At 35.0% G+C, this 16205-nt stretch overlaps 3 protein-coding genes across 3 annotated transcripts; 1 reads left to right on the top strand and 2 right to left on the bottom strand.

Annotated features, from left to right (window-relative positions):
* Positions 1-1136: 1136 nt before the first annotated feature.
* LOC109804264 (hexokinase-1) lies at positions 1137-5591 on the top strand. The gene is made up of 9 exons (XM_020366064.3): positions 1137-1604; positions 2430-2580; positions 2662-2844; positions 3145-3219; positions 3401-3556; positions 3693-3791; positions 3862-3992; positions 4573-4654; positions 4906-5591. The coding sequence occupies exons 1-9, from the start codon at positions 1333-1335 to the stop codon at positions 5251-5253; spliced, it is 1497 nt and encodes a 498-aa protein (XP_020221653.1). The 5' UTR covers positions 1137-1332; the 3' UTR covers positions 5254-5591.
* A 789-nt stretch (positions 5592-6380) lies between these two features.
* LOC109804007 (uncharacterized) lies at positions 6381-10223 on the bottom strand. Its single transcript, XM_020365734.3, has 2 exons — positions 7399-10223; positions 6381-7061 (listed from the first exon to the last, which is right to left on the bottom strand). Exons 1-2 carry the CDS (start codon positions 10022-10024, stop codon positions 6649-6651), a joined length of 3039 nt encoding a protein of 1012 aa, XP_020221323.1. The 5' UTR covers positions 10025-10223; the 3' UTR covers positions 6381-6648.
* A 1486-nt stretch (positions 10224-11709) lies between these two features.
* LOC109804182 (uncharacterized) lies at positions 11710-15553 on the bottom strand. The gene is made up of 3 exons (XM_020365968.3): positions 14811-15553; positions 12732-14719; positions 11710-12433 (listed from the first exon to the last, which is right to left on the bottom strand). Exons 1-3 carry the CDS (start codon positions 15437-15439, stop codon positions 12024-12026), a joined length of 3027 nt encoding a protein of 1008 aa, XP_020221557.1. The 5' UTR covers positions 15440-15553; the 3' UTR covers positions 11710-12023.
* Between the last annotated feature and the right edge of the window lie 652 nt (positions 15554-16205).

Consider the following 16205-nt stretch of genomic DNA (forward strand, 5'->3'; position numbering starts at 1 on the left):
AAATAATTAATGTAATATTAAATATTTATTATTATTATTAATGCATTATTCAATTAATGTGTTCTTTTCCTTTTTCAATGCTTATTTTATTGTTGGCACTTTAAAAGAATTTTTCTTTTGTTAAAATGGAAAAAAAATTATAAAAATAATTGTGTTGGAGATAAAACTTATATCCACATATTTCTAACTAACTCTATCTCTTCTCAACTACTACAATAATAATCTAAAAATTTAGAAATATATTAAAAAGTTACATAAATTTTTATTAAACCAAATATATTAATTATATTTAGCATCATTTTGGTGATGCCTATTTTGGTGTCATATTCATATTATGTAATTAAAGTTTGAATTAATCACCTATACACCGTTAGTGTAAAGTTTATTTACACTGATAACCAATTAGATTTTTTAATTGTGTTATGTTACTGTTAAAAGTAAATGTATTTATAGTGATATGACGCAATTAAAATATCTAATTAGTTGCTAGTATAAAAAAACTCTTAAAGTTTATCTCTCAAATTTAGTGAGTAAATATCATTTATTGTTATTCTAGCATAAAATAACTATTTTTATTCAATATATAAGAGTGAGTTATTATTATTATTATGTTAAATTATAATCTTATTTTTATCTTATTTTTTAAAAATATTTTATTTTTTATCTTTTAAAATAATAATTTTAATCTGTTATCTTTTAAATTTGGATTGACATGATCTTTTTAAAATAATAATTATTTTTATAGATAATTTTGGGTCATATTTGATTAATTAAAGATTTAAAATTTATCTTATTAAATTCACTTTTCTGAAAAATATTAAATGTAATTGAAACTAAAATTAAAAAGAGTATTTAATACAGTAAAAAACTCCTAAAAATAATTATAAAAAAAAGGGTAAAATAATAATTTCATATTATTTTTGCTTGAAATATATTTCAATGATATTTATTTTTTTAAAAAATTAAATATTAATTAAATTTTATAATGATGTTAAAAATTTAAAAGTCTTAAAAATATCATAATTTTAAAGAAACTGAATGGATAAAGATAAGAAGATAAAATAAAAATTTGAATAGATAAAAGATAGAGATGAATTTAAAAAGTAAAATATATGTATAAATAATTAGACATTGGAGGGTCTGACTCCATAGTTTCTGGGTCCCTAGAGTGTTTTCTAATAACCCGCATGTTCTGACATCGACCATGGCGCACGAATAAATAACAAAGAATCTCGGGAGTTTCCAAAAAGCTGAAAGAGGTTGTCTTGTCTCCGATTACGATTACGATTAGGATTAGATTCGTTTCCAGTTCCACCCACGTGAAGAGCTGACATGGGCAAGGTCGCCGTGGGTGCTGTGGTCGTTTGCGCCGCGGCGGCGTGCGCTGCGGCGGCTCTGCTGGTGCGCCACCGCGTGCGGAGCTCCGGAAAGTGGGGTCGCGCGCTGGCCATGGTGAGGGAGTTCGAGGAGCAGTGTGGGACCCCAATTGCGAAGCTGAGACAAGTTGCTGATGCCATGGCCGTCGAGATGCATGCGGGTCTTGCTTCTGAAGGTGGCAGCAAGCTCAAGATGTTGATCACTTTTGTTGATAATCTCCCATCTGGGTTTGTTTCTCCAATTACCCTTTTCTTAGGCTTAACTCATTTTGAGTTTAAATTCTAAAACCACTGTTGGTATGACTTTTTAAGTTAGTTATTGTAAAGTTTAATAAATTTATTATATTTAACAATTTAATTTCTGATTGGATGATAGTGTTATACACTCTTTACTCAACTGATTTTGATGTTTGTAGCTTTGTGTTGTTGTTTGTGTTTAGTTTCTATGAAATGTGTCAATTGATCGGCAAACATTGTTGGTATGACTTTTTAAAGTAGCTATTGTAAACGTTAGTAAATATGTTATACACCCTGATTTAATTTGTGATTGGATGATAGTATGATAGTGTTACAGTGTGAGTGTATACACTATTTACTCAACTGATTTTGTTGTTTGTAACTTTTTGTGTTTTACACGATTGCTTACTGCTTAGTGAGTTTCTGTTTGGCTTTTCATATTATCTTTTGGAGTAAATATATGATGATTTAGATGATATTAGTCCTGAGGCTTTGGATTGTTTGTGGTGGTGTGTTCCGGGTAATCTACAGGCAAGATGGAGGAAGAGAGCTATTAGGATTACTCCATAAGCTAAAATTAGATTATGCGTAAGCTGATTTTAGGTTATGGAGAAGTTTATTTTATTTATCTTTCCTAATTTCCTCTTTCAGAAGTACTTTTGGAAGAGTTTATCCAAACAAATCTGAAGTTTGGATGACTGAGTTTTGCTGTGTTTAGTGGATAATTTTTTTTCGTCATGAGAACTTGTAAAATTTAATGGTTTCTTGGATTCTTCCTCTTGTGGGTGATTGTTTACATTGGTGCATTGCTTATAGGGATGAGAAAGGACTGTTTTATGCGTTGGACCTTGGTGGCACAAACTTCCGAACCCTTCGCGTGCATTTAGGTGGGAAGGAGAAAGGTGTTGTCAACCTAGAGTCCGAAGAAGTTTCCATTCCTCCTCATTTGATGACTGGTTCCTCACATGTAAGTCTGTTTTGAGATAATCTATCAGTGTAATTAGCCTAACTACTCTCTTAAATAAATATTTTAATTATGGAATTGCAGGAATTATTTGATTTTATAGCAGATAAACTTGCAAAGTTTGTTAGTTCTGAGCCTGAAGAGCTTCACCCTCCTCCTGGCAGACAAAGAGAACTAGGTTTTACCTTCTCTTTTCCTGTGAGGCAAACATCAATTGCATCTGGGACTCTAATAAAGTGGACTAAGGGTTTCAATGTTGAGGATGTGGTAATTCTTGTTACTTTGATTTTGTTTAGTTAATTTTTTCTGCCTTGCCTTGCCACTCGTGTTATCATCTCATTTGTTTTGATCATGAATTGTTATATGCATGAGTATTCTGTCTCTGTCAGTACACTACTGTTTTTGCATTATATTATAGCTTACAAATGTATCATTATCATATATGAACTCTTTTCAAATGGAGAATCCCCATTATACCAGTTTGCTCTTCATTTCTCGGCTACTCTTTAGTTGAGCAGGGTATTCTGACAGTTACTCTTTTATTGATTCTGTTTGGGTTAATTGTAGGTTGGAGAAGATGTGGTGGGTGAACTAACCAAGTCCTTTGAAAAAATTGGCCTGGATATGCGTGTTGCAGCTTTGGTCAGTCCCACTTTCCTTTCTTCATAACTTCTTTTTCATTTTTCCCTTAAGTTTGGCTTTAAGAATACTTTTCATTTTGCATGTGGCAGAAAATTTGGATTAATGAGTTTTGTAGTTTCAATTTTTTCTTCTCTTATAATATTAAACTGGAGGCAAAACCTAACTTGGTGATTTGATATAGGTTAATGACACTGTTGGTACCATAGCTAGAGCAAGATTCAGCAATCAGGATGTCATTGCTGGAGTGATTCTTGGTACTGGGACAAATGCAGCTTATGTAGAGCGTGCACATGCAATTCCAAAATGGCATGATCTTCTACCAAAATCAGGAGAGATGGTAAATTGATTATGAATATCTAATTATTTATGACACTTATTTTCTTGTGGGATAGAACTATGTTTACCATGATTTCATGAGGCAGATAATGATTGGCTGTGTGTCAAAGCATGATGATTATTTATTGATTGTATAGGTTATAAACATGGAGTGGGGTAATTTCCGTTCCTCTTATCTCCCTCTAACAGAATATGATCAAGCTCTTGATTCAGAGAGCTTAAACCCTGGAGAACAGGTAATGATTATCTATCTATTATTGGTTAAATGAATAATGTGCATCTATAATAATCTTCTCTTGTTTGCAGATTTTTGAGAAGATAATTTCTGGTATGTATTTGGGTGACATTGTAAGGAGAGTTTTGTTGAAGATGGCTGAAGAAGCTGACTTCTTTGGAGATACTGTTCCTCCAAAATTGAGAATTCCTTTCATACTTAGGTATGACAAATTTATCCAACCACACATTTACTAATTTTCTCGGATTATACTTATTAATTTGCTATCTGACTTTCTTTTGGAAATTTCTTGTATTTCTACCTTACCAACAATGAAATTTTTTGTTAAAGAGTGGAATACAAATGGTGGCCTCTCCTTTTCTTTTCTTCACTTATTTATCTTACCATGCAAGCATTCAAACAGTTTTATTCTTCATTTTTATTGCTTCTTAATTAGTCTTCTTTTGGATGTCAAAAATTGATGTGTGTGTTTTGAGAGGGAGGAGGAGAGAGGGGGGGGGGGGTATATTTACACTGTATCACCTGTGTTTCCTTGATTTGAGTTGTACACATCTTCATTTATATGGAACTTCATTATTCTTCTTTTTTGGACCATTTACTTTAATCGTATTGAAGCTTTCTGAGTTTTCTGTGTCACTGTATCACCTGTGTTTCCTTGATTTGAGTTGTACACATCTTCATTTATATGGCACTACTTTCATTATTCTTCTTTTTTGGACCATTTACTTTAATCTTATTGAAGCTTTCTGAGTTTTCTGTGTCTTTTTTTATGGGATGTATAGGACACCTGACATGTCTGCAATGCATCATGATACATCTTCAGATCTTAAGGTGGTTGGAACCAAATTGAAGGATATATTAGAGGTATGGATGCTTTTCTGACCATGTTGAATATAAATATGCTTGTTTGTTCACACATTTATATCATGTTATTTTTTTTTTCTTTCAATTAATTAGATATAGAAGGTAGTAAATTTTTCTGAATCTGTTGTTTGCGGTCTTTCATTATAAACAAATTCATCCACATTTTGTCAAGGACACTTAACATATAAGTTGGTATTTCTTCTCCCCAAATGAAAGCTATTAGGTTTCCTCACTGTTTTCCTTTCCGTCAGATCAATAACACATCCCTGAAAATGAGGAAGATTGTTGTGGAACTCTGTGATATCGTTGCTACTCGAGGAGCCCGCCTTTCTGCTGCTGGTATTTTTGGCATCCTCAAGAAGATAGGAAGAGACACAGTAAAGGCAGGGGAGAAGCAGAAATCAGTAATAGCACTGGATGGAGGGTTGTTTGAACACTACACTAAATTCAGAAGTTCCTTGGAGAGTACACTAAAGGAGTTGTTGGGAGAGGAGGCAGCTGAAACAATTGGCATTGAGCATTCTAATGATGGCTCTGGAATTGGGGCAGCCCTCCTGGCTGCTTCTCACTCCCAGTATTTGGGTGTGCAAGAGTCCTGAAGATGTGATTAATGCCAAGGTAAACAAGTGTAACAATAGTTTCAAATTTTTGTACACCTAATAGATAAACAGATCGAAGAAGAAAAGCTTTAGTTACTAGTTCTAGAGAGCTTTCAACCAGAAGGTGGACCAAGTCCACTGTGGGGGAATTTGTAGGGCTGTGTTCTTGCTGCAAATGCAACCTTGCTGCTTCTTGGCAAATCACTGGGGCATTATTTTGTTCACAGTTCTTGTCTCTCCCATGTTAGGGAATAATAGGGAGATGTAAACTTGAGTAGTCATGTTTTCCCAATGTAACGTGTTTTCAAAGAGAATAAATCAGGTTAATTTATTGACAATGGTGAGATTTCAATTCAAAGCTTGAGTTATCAATGATGAGTTGGCTTTTTAATTATTTATAAGTTGCATAGATTGGACCTGGCAACAATTATACTTTGGCTAATCCTACATGAACTCAGTAAAGCTGATTATTTAAAGAGTGGTCACCACTTCAAGAACTACTTGTATGCTTGCGAAAGAGAATAGCTTGGCAGACAATGCAACTCATTATACAACCGATGCATCCACAAGCTTATGCTTCATTCCTTGTGAAGTTTGTCTGTGGGCATTACATAACTTGTATTTATATCCCAATGGTTTTTCTCAAAATGGTGTGGAATAGTAAAGTAACAAAAGTTAATTTAATTCGTAAGCATCGTGTGTGTTAAAAAAGATTACGGTCATCTAATAATGTATTGCCATGTTTATAAGTTTGGCAACTAAATTCTACTACATTTATATCATATTTTCATACGTGAATGGCCGTTTCAGTTTTAATATAAGGATTATTCTTTAGTCCGGTACACTTCATGTTTAAGTGTCTTCTCCCCAATGCCCTTGCTTTTTTGAAGTCAACTGAAAAATGGACTGCTTAATCTTAATTACGTTGGTCATGTTATTGTGAAAACTAATTTTCAAATTGAGTAACAATAAGCGCTTTATTGTTTCTTCTTCCTACAATCAAGACCCATTTATGTTCACCGATGGACATTAGCGGACTTTGTTCCTAATTTTACATGTTAGCTTCCTTTATATTTGGGAGTCTATGGACAGAAAAGTGAAAACTCAGAAACTATTTTGCACTATCATAAAATCAAAACCAAGATAAAATGGCAATTCTTTCTTCAATATTACCGAGCTTAGTTTCCATTTGCAATTAGCAAAGCACTTCTAGTCTTCTACTACAAGTAACTTGAGCTGATTTAGGCTATCCTCTATCTAGTTATACGGACGCTGTACTTTGAGTTTCATTGTCTCCAATTTTGACTTCAAGACTAGCCTTTTTGTTAAAGTTGAGACCTTTGTGTTATTATCATATAGGATACTCAAACTGGGATGCAAACTAACAAGCTTCCATCAATCATCATCACTATAGAATTCCACCTGCTTTTCCCAATTTGAATTCTCAAGAAGTGGAACAGCATCATTGAAACCAGCTTTCTTCTCTCCATTGGTAAGTGGATTGCTGCAGGAGAGCAGTATTTTCAGGACTTCTTTCATGGAAGGTCTACTAGCTGGAAGTGTTGCAGTGCACATGACCCCTAGTTTGAAGATGTTGCACATTTCATCTATGTAACATGCTTCCTTAATTTCTTCATCCAAAATGTCTTCTACATCGGTCCCTACCTGAATGTGGCGCCACGCCCATTCCGCAAGAGATGAGTATTCATCTCCATGATTGGCTTCTTTTCCAGTTGTCAGTTCCAATAGGATTACTCCAAAACTATACACATCTATCTTCTCATTGACTCTTGTTGTTTGAGCATATTCTGTAATTCATGCATGAAATAAACATTTAGACTATACTTATGACATAGAAAAGGAAATAGAAAATTGGTTTAATTATCTTTTTGATTTCATAGTTTCATAAACTTTACCTTTTAGTCCATATACATACTATTTTTATTCCTTTTAATCTTTGTTGTCTATTTCTATTGGAACTAAAGGGTAAAGTTTATAAAACTATAGAGACTAAAAAAAAATAAAAATTAGGACTATTTTCAATTATAGGGACCAAAAAGTAAAGTTCATAAAACTATAAGAATGAAAAGGATAATTAAACCTAGAAAATTTAACTGAAGCAATACGTTTGTTACTTGTTTTCACCTGGAGCAATATAGCCAAATGTGCCAGCCACGGCTGACATGGTAGCAAATTCTTCTGGCTTCATCAACATCTTGGCCAGACCAAAATCAGCAACTTTTGCATTGAATTGAGAATCCAACAGAATGTTACTTGTTTTAACATCTCTATGAACAACGGGTGATAAGCAATCATGATGCATGTAGCACAAACCTTGTGCAGCTCCGATGGCTATATGCAATCTCTTTGGCCAATCAAGGACTGAACCTGACACAGGTGATGTCTTACTTTTCTTGTGAAGCCATCTGTCAAGGCTATGGTTTTCCAGATACTCATAGACAAGGAGCAGAGAATCCTCATTGGAGATGCAGCATAGCAACTTTACAATGTTTTTGTGACGAATATTGCTCAGTATTTCAACTTCTGCAAGAAATGAACTTACAAGCTTCTGCTCTAAAGTTCTGCTACCCCATATCTTTTTCACTGCAACATAGCCTAAATCATCAACAGCAACACGATATACTTCACCATATCCTCCACTGCCAATGATATTGTGTTCTGACATTGAGGACACAATGTTTGCTTTTGTGAAACTCAGCCTCTGAAAGGAAGTGAGCTTCCATGACCTTTTCAATTCTTGCTTTCTTTTGATGTAAACTCTGATCATCAACAATGATGACAACAAAGCCAGTATGGAGGCTGCTACCACCAGGGTAATCATTATAGCATGAGACTCAGATTTTCTTTCAATTCTTGCACTTTGAGACCTAGAATTGCACAAGGTAAGGTTTAGCACTGTGGTACCAGCGCACAGACCAGAATTGTCCAAAAAGCTTCTAGCATACCCAAGGTTTTCAAATTCACTTGGGATCCTCCCCGTCAAATGATTGGAGGACAGATTGAGATTTGTGATTCTTGTAAGGGCTAGTTGAAGTGGAATTTCTCCTGAGATTTTGTTCGCTGACATATCCAAAATATTAAGGGCAGGCAACTGAGCAATTGCATCTGGAATTTCGCCAGAGAGTCGATTGTGGCTCAAATCTAGAGTTATTAGGGACTTCCATGATGTTATATCTGATGGAAGTGGCCCTGTGAGCTGGTTATGATCAAGCAGAAGAGTTGTTAGCTGGGAAAGAGATGTTAGCTCTAGTGGAATACTACCATTGAAGAAGTTGTTACTGGCATTGAACACCACAACACTTTTCCAAGAAGACACTCCATGTGGAATTCCACCAGAAAACTGATTGTAGCTTATGGCCAGGAATGAAAGATTCCAAGACAATCTTTCAGGAAGCTGACCAGTGAACTTATTTTCATTTATCATCAATGTTTCCAAATTCATAGATGTCCATAGACCACTGGGAATGTTTCCAGAAAGCTCATTGTTTTCAACCCTCAGATATTGCAGGCTATTGCAACTTCCTAAGGATTCTGGCAACTCCCCACTCAGGTTATTGTCATAAGCAGTTAGACCAACTAACCTTCCACAGTAGCATAAGTTCTCTGGCATCCTTCCTGTGAAACTATTAGATGCAACCTGAAATGTTTCAAGCTTCGAGAACCGACCGAAGTCTAGAGGAAGTGTACCCGACAAATTGTTGAGAAAAACAACAAAATCAGTGAGATTTGGCAGATGACCAATGCTTTCTGGTACTTTCCCAGATAACTGATTCATAGACAAAGACAAGTGCGTTAAGTTGTTAAGCTTTCCAAAATCATCTGGTATTTTCCCACTAAGACTATTGTCTGAAAGATCAAGGTCTGTCAAGCTGAATGCTTCAACCACTCCAGGTATCTCCCCAGAGAGGCTGTTGCTGTAAAGATATAGTACACTCAGATTTTTCAGCATGAACAAACCACTGGGAATTTGTCCACTTAAACCATTCTTTGATAAATCCAGTTCCTCCAATGCCACCATGTTTCCAATGGCTTCAGGGATTTCCCCTACCAAGTTGGATTCATACATATGAAAGACCTTCAATTTATTCAACTGGGTCAAGCTTGATGGCAATTTTGTGGGAGAGAGCATGCTGGTGGAGAATACATACAAGTATTCAAGGTTGGACAAATTGCCAATTTCAGCAGGGAAAGTTCCATTGAAAAGACACTGATAAAGTTGAAGGGTTCTTAGCTCCTTCAACCTCCCAATGCTGGCTGGAATATCACCAGAGAAGTTGTTGCCACCAAGGTTAAGAAACTGTAGATTGGCCAAGTGATCAATGTCATCAGGAATCTTACCAACAAAGAAGTTCTGTGAGAGGTCAAGGTACTCAAGCTTGGAGCAGTTGTAGAGAGACGTTGGAAACTCCCCAGGAATGTAATTAAACTGAAAATCAATGTGTTTGAGGTTTGTGAGGTCACATAGGAAAGTTGGCAGTTTTTGAGTGATGTTGGTGTTGAACATAGTCAATGCAGTGACAGATCCATTGGTGCATCTGATCTCTTCCCAAGAGCAATGTGAAGAGTTTGATGGGGTCCAGTGTTGGAGGAATGGTGGATTTTGCAAGTATTGCTTTATCTTCAATAGGACTGCATGTTCTTGATCATACAACAAAGAGTGAGACTGAGAGGCTGCATAGGTGAGAAAGAGGAAGAAAGAGAGAAGACGAAGAATTTGCATTTTGACACATGATGAGGTAAATTTTTTCATCTTGGTGTCTTGGTTGGTTCTAGTTCACACATGGTATCATTTGATTCAATAATGAAGAGATAATGCTCGTGAACCAATTACTTTTCTTATTGGCAACACACACACACACACTCTGAATATGACTCAAATTGAACAATGATTGACTCAATGGCTTGCTTTCAAAATAGGCAATCAAATTTCCTATTCCATATGATGCCAATTTGATGTGGACCTGCTGAGGCCACGGATTGAGACTCCTTTTGTTATGATCTTGCAGGAAAAGATGCGCCAATTACCAAATAAATTAGTAAAACTAACCTTTATTATCAGTACTCTCTCTTATCCTAATTATAAATAACATATGACAAGTTATTATCAAGATAAAAAAAAATATAATTAACATGATTATTTTTAATTAATTCTATTATTAATTCAAATTTTATTTTAAATATATTTTTTACTTTAAGTTACTGTAATATTTAATGTTATCCATAAATAAATACATAAATAATAAAGTTAACAATAAAAGAAAAATATATAAAAAAAATCAATTTGAATAACTTTAAAAATTTATGATTGTTGCTTATATTATATTTAGAAGAAAAAAATGAATTTATTATTGGACCAAAAGTTATATCTCCATGCCTTCAAGTTATGGTTTCCAACCTGGAGATGTTTTCTTTACTCGGAATCAACGAGTTTGAAGGCTTTTAGTTGGAGTCACTACGCTTCTTGGGTTTTTCCTCTTTTTTTCTACAGTTAAAGGAATCAATCTAGAGTAATCAAGGGGCAACTAATTCAATTATCTAGAATAGTTTAAATCTATCATCACAAAACTTTGACCTGAATTCACGTGTGAATGTGAACACTGACCAAGAAACAGCCAAAGTTTTGCGACCATATACGCCCACGATGAATTGCTGCATTATATGATACTTTTACAACCTTATAATACCAACTTGCTATTTTTTTTTAACCTTTTCATTAGCACTACAAATATTTTATACTTCATACTTTGAAGAGTCAATAAAAGGATATAAGACCACAGATACGTGAGCATTGGAATACGCAAAATCTTCCGGGAAGCATCCGGCTTTTGACTATTTGCGTGACGCTTTTCTTTAGCATATTATTCACAATTCTATTGATTTGATATTATAAATATCATTTATTTTAATTACTTTTACTTTAAAATATAAATTAATGGGTGTAAAATTTCTATAACCTTGACTAATTAAAAATCATACCTCTTCAATTTTATATAATTATTATTATAAAGGTGAATAAAATTACTATATATATTGGTCGATGATCAAATAACAATATTAAAATTATTATAATGTTTGTGAGTATTATTTATTCTTCATAGTTTTTTATCAATAGATATATTAGTGAAACTTACTTTAACACACTGTTTATTATTCTTTTTAAAATAACAAATTTTGAAGAATTTTACCACTAAATTAAGAAAAAGACTAGATAAAATGCAAGGTTCATAAAATCTGTGTTTTTCAATAAATTTTAATCAATAATAAGAAAATTATTAGTAAACAGGTGTTGGAAAAAGTGTCATTAGTTCTTCCCTTTTATAAAAGAAGAAATTGAGAGAATTATTTGAATATCTAATTACTTGTATGGAAATGGTTTAATAATTTTTGACAAAAACTCTAAAATTAGAAAACATCAAATAGACACAAAATGGGAGATTGTGATACCAAAAAATTATTAAGGACTAGGAACTAAGTGCATTTACAACGTATTTGAGAGATTCTGTTGGGGATTAATCAGAATCCTGTTACTAATCACCACCCTGAGGATTAATCTCACTTAACAAAAATAAGTACTTGGTCTTATATTGTGTCATTTTCCATGCACTCTATAGTACTAATATCCTAAATCTGCAATCATATGGCTGTGTTCCACTGACTTCAATTCGAGAGTTGGCAATAATCTACATGGAAGCTCAATTGGTTAGTCACACTTTTCAGCAGTATCCAACATCAACATGATACCAATCTAGTTAGATATCATTATCAACATCCAACTTATGCTCTCTTTTTGAATTTCTAAGAAGGGGAACATCATCATAGTGGCCAATATTGCTCTCTCCTTTAGAAAATGACTCTTCAAAAGAAAGCAATACTTGCAGGACCTCCTTCATGGAAGGTCTACTAGCAGGAAGTGTTGCAGTACACATGACCCCTAGTTTGAAAATCTTACACATGCCATCCAAGTAACTAGTTTCCATGACTTCTTTGTCAAGAAGCTCTTCTATGTTGCTTCCTAACTGGTGGTGGCGCCATGCCCACTCTGCAAGAGATGAGTGCTCATCACCATAATTAGCTTGTTTACCAGTTGTCAGTTCCAATAGGATCACTCCAAAGCTGAATACATCAATCTTTTCACTGACTCGAGTTGTTTGAACATATTCTGCAATTCGAGTATAACGAAAAACATTCTATTAAACTTATGAGATGTACCAAGGGAAAATGAGTCACAAAATTTAACAAAGCAATATATTTCTAGACAAAGATATAGTACTAAACACATGATGCTGTTGTTCTCCAATCAATATTAACATTATACCTTGGTAATGAAAATTGGCAATCATTACTGATAAAATGTCAATTTTGATCAGGGAATGACATTAATAGGAGTTATGGTAGTGTATCTAAGTTTTATCATGATATTTATGTTGACGGAAGCAAAAATTTGACATGTCATTCACCTGGAGCCATATAGCCAAATGAGCCAATAACTGATGACATGGTAGCAAGTTCCCCTGGCTTCATTAACATCCTAGCCAGACCAAAATCAGCAACTTTTGCATTGAATTGAGCATCCAAAAGAATGTTGCTTGTTTTCACATCGCGATGCACAATAGGTGGTGAGCAATCATGATGCATGTAGCTCAAACCTTGTGCAGCTCCAATGGCTATATGCACTCTCTTTGGCCAATCAAGGACAACATGATGGACTGAACCTGACACGGCTGATGACTTGTTCTTCCTGTGCAGCCACCTGTCAAGGCTACGGTTTTCCACATACTCATACACAAGGAGCATAGAGTCCTCATTAGAGATGCAGCACATCAACTTCACAATGTTCCTGTGACGAATGTTGCTCAATATTTTAACTTCAGTGTGAAATGAGGTCTCAAGATTCTTGTCCAACTTCTTGTTTTCCCAAATCTTTTTCACAGCAACATAGCCTAAACCATCAACTGCAACACGGTATACTGCACCGTATCCACCACTGCCAATAATGTTATGTTCTGTCAATGATGACACTATGTTTGATTCAGTGAAAGTCAGCCTTTGAAAGGAAATGAGCTTCCATGAACCTTCCAAGCCTTGCTTTCTTTTTCTGTAAAATTTGATGATCAAGAGTGATGTCAACAAAGCCAGGAAGCATGCCACAACCACCAGGCTTATAATCAAAGCAAGAGACCAAGATGAGTCATTGCTTTTCCTTTGAGGGCTAGAATTGCACAACCTGAGATTCAATGTTGGGGTATCAGCACAGAGGCCAGAATTGTTCAAAAAGCTTCTGGCAAAAGCAGAATTTTCAAGTTCACTTGGAACCCTCCCTGTTAAATAATTGGAGGATAGATTGAGAATGGTGAGTCTGGGAAGTACAGAAGGAATTTCACCAGATAATTGGTTTTCTGACAAGTCAAGTTCACTAAGGACTGGTAACAAACCAATTGAATCCGGGATATGTCCAGAGAGTTGGTTTTGGCCCAAATTTAGTAATGCAAGGGACTTCCATGATACTATATCTGATGGAAGTGGTCCAGTGAACTGGTTATGATCAAGCCAAAGAGTTGTTAGCTTGGGAAGAGATGTTAACTCTTTTGGAATACTCCCATTAAGGTGGTTCTTACTGGCTTTAAACACTACCACTGTAGTCCATGAAGATACCCCAGTTGGAATCCTACCATAAAACTCATTGTGATCTATCTCCAAGCGTGAAATAGTTGGTGACAATCTCTCAGGAAGCTCACCAGTGAACTTATTATAGCTCACCATGAAATTTGACAAGTTGAAAGTCCAAAGACCACTAGGAATGCTACCAGAAAACTCATTACTATAAATTTTCAGATCCATCAGGCTACTACAATTCCCTAGTGATTGTGGCAACTCTCCACTTAGATAATTTTCATAGACAGATATGTTAAGCAAGTGACCATTATAGCACAAGTTCTCTGGTAGCTTTCCACTAAAAGTATTAGTTGAAATCATAAACGTTTTAAGCATCGATGAGCGGCCAAAGTCTGGAGGAAGGGTACCTGATAAATTGTTGGAAAATACTTTAAAATCTATCAAAGATGGAAGAAGGCCTAAGCTTTGTGGTAGCTCCCCTTGCAAGTTATTCAAAGACAAAGCCAAACCAGTTAACTTTCGGAGCTTTCCAAAACCATCTGGTATTTTTCCTGAGATACCATTCTGTGTGAGATCAATGATGGTCAAATTCAATGCCTCTACCACATCAGGTAATGCCCCAGAAAGTTTGTTTCTCGAAAGAAACATTATGCTCAGATTCTTCAGCAGGAACAAACCCTTGGGAATTTGTCCACTCAAACTGTTTTGTGAGATATCCAAAATCTCCAAAGCCACCATGTCTCCAATGGTTTCAGGGATCTGCCCAACCAAGTTGGAGTCAAACATGTAAAATTCCTTCAACTTGTTCAACAGTGTCCAGTTATTGTGCAACCTGTTGCCATATAAACAAAGTCTCACGTCGTTAAAAAATCCGTCTTAAAAGAGTACCTCTACAAAAAAAATACAAAACAACCCATCACAACCTCGAAGGAGCGAAAATGTTAGAGGACAAGTCCAAGGTTTCAAGATTGGACAAGTTGCCAATCTCAGCAGGGAAGGTTCCATTGAGTAGACAGTATTGAAGATCAAGATGTCTCAGTTCCTTTAGCCTTCCAATGCTAGCTGGAATGTCACCAGAGAAGTTGGTATAACTGAGGTTAAGATACTGCAAATTAAAGAACCTGTCAATGTCATGAGGGATGCTACCAACAAAGTTGTTCATGGACAGGTCTAGGTACTCCAACTTGGAGCAATTGTTGAGAGAAGTTGGGAACTCCCCAGGAATGAAATTGTTGTTGAAATCAACATGTGTGAGGTTTTTGAGGTCACATATGAAAGAGGGTATGGTTTGATCGATGTTTCCGTTGGCCAAAGTCAAACCAGTGACAGAGCCAGTGTTGCATGTTATCTCTTTCCAAGAGCAGTAAGAGAAGTTTGATGAGGTCCAGTGACTGAGGAATGAAGGGTTTTCAAGAGACTGCTTTATCTTAAGTAGTGTTGCATGTTCTTGATCATGCAACTGAGATTGAGAGTTTGCACGAGTAAGAATAAGGAATAAGATCACAAGAGAGTAAAATAGAAACTTGAGACACGATGGGGTGAACAGTTCCATCACAAAGAGAGAGAGTGTTTGTTGAAAGGAAAAGAAGCTAGATTGTTAGAGAGGAGGGAGGTGGATTCATTTGAAAGGAAATGTTTGGTTTTGCAGATTGAAAAGTTGAGAATCGTTGGATTGCTTGGAACCGTTTTTTAATTATTATTCAATTTTGGCGGGTCAGAAGAGAAAGTCAAAGGAATTGTATTGGTGGAAAATGCAAAAAAGTAGAAACACATCACAACTTGTATGTTGAACACTTCGGTCAACTGACGCAACGATAGCGGTTACGATACAATAGTTGTTGACCACCTTGCAAACCTCGACCCAATGGATGTTTCTTCTTGAAAGAAAATTATTTTTTTATATTTGTGAAATTAAAATAATATAACTATACGAAAATTCAACATTAAAAAAAAAAAAAAAAAAGTCCATCATCACATTCTGCATTATTGATCACACACATGCTAGCTGTAATCTGCTGCTTTTGTTAGTACGATGCTTCTTGGGATAACTTGTCCTTGTAGGATTCTTGTGTATTGTGTAATGGGGTTATCATAAATACTCAGATACATATGAAAAGAAAAATGTATTTTATAATATGTTAACAAGTACATTTTAGTATTTTGAAAAATTAATTTTTGATTTTCATATAACTAAGAGAAAAATAGAGGGAGAAAAGTGTATAATAAAATAGAAAGAGATGAAAAAAATATATAAATAAAACAATTATAAGAATAAAATAACTCATTTCATAATTCTAGTTAGAAAAAAATATCTTTAT

Source organism: Cajanus cajan, chromosome 1 (assembly GCF_000230855.2).
Source record: "Cajanus cajan strain Asha chromosome 1, NIPB_CcT2T_4, whole genome shotgun sequence".
Lineage (NCBI taxonomy): Eukaryota > Viridiplantae > Streptophyta > Magnoliopsida > Fabales > Fabaceae > Cajanus > Cajanus cajan.

Excerpts from the sequence above, each read along its gene's own strand:
- LOC109804182 (XM_020365968.3), bottom strand. The coding sequence starts at position 15,439 with ATGGAACTGTTCACCCCATCGTGTCTCAAGTTTCTATTTTACTCTCTT. Across the intron at positions 14,720-14,810 it reads AACATTTTCGCTCCTTCGAG|GTTGCACAATAACTGGACAC; the intron begins GTTGTGATGGGT and ends ATATGGCAACAG. Across the intron at positions 12,434-12,731 it reads ATTTGGCTATATGGCTCCAG|AATATGTTCAAACAACTCGA; the intron begins GTGAATGACATG and ends CTCGAATTGCAG.
- LOC109804264 (XM_020366064.3), top strand. The coding sequence starts at position 1,333 with ATGGGCAAGGTCGCCGTGGGTGCTGTGGTCGTTTGCGCCGCGGCGGCG. Across the intron at positions 2,845-3,144 it reads GTTTCAATGTTGAGGATGTG|GTTGGAGAAGATGTGGTGGG; the intron begins GTAATTCTTGTT and ends GGTTAATTGTAG. Across the intron at positions 3,220-3,400 it reads ATATGCGTGTTGCAGCTTTG|GTTAATGACACTGTTGGTAC; the intron begins GTCAGTCCCACT and ends GATTTGATATAG.
- LOC109804007 (XM_020365734.3), bottom strand. The coding sequence starts at position 10,024 with ATGAAAAAATTTACCTCATCATGTGTCAAAATGCAAATTCTTCGTCTT. Across the intron at positions 7,062-7,398 it reads ATTTGGCTATATTGCTCCAG|AATATGCTCAAACAACAAGA; the intron begins GTGAAAACAAGT and ends CATGAATTACAG.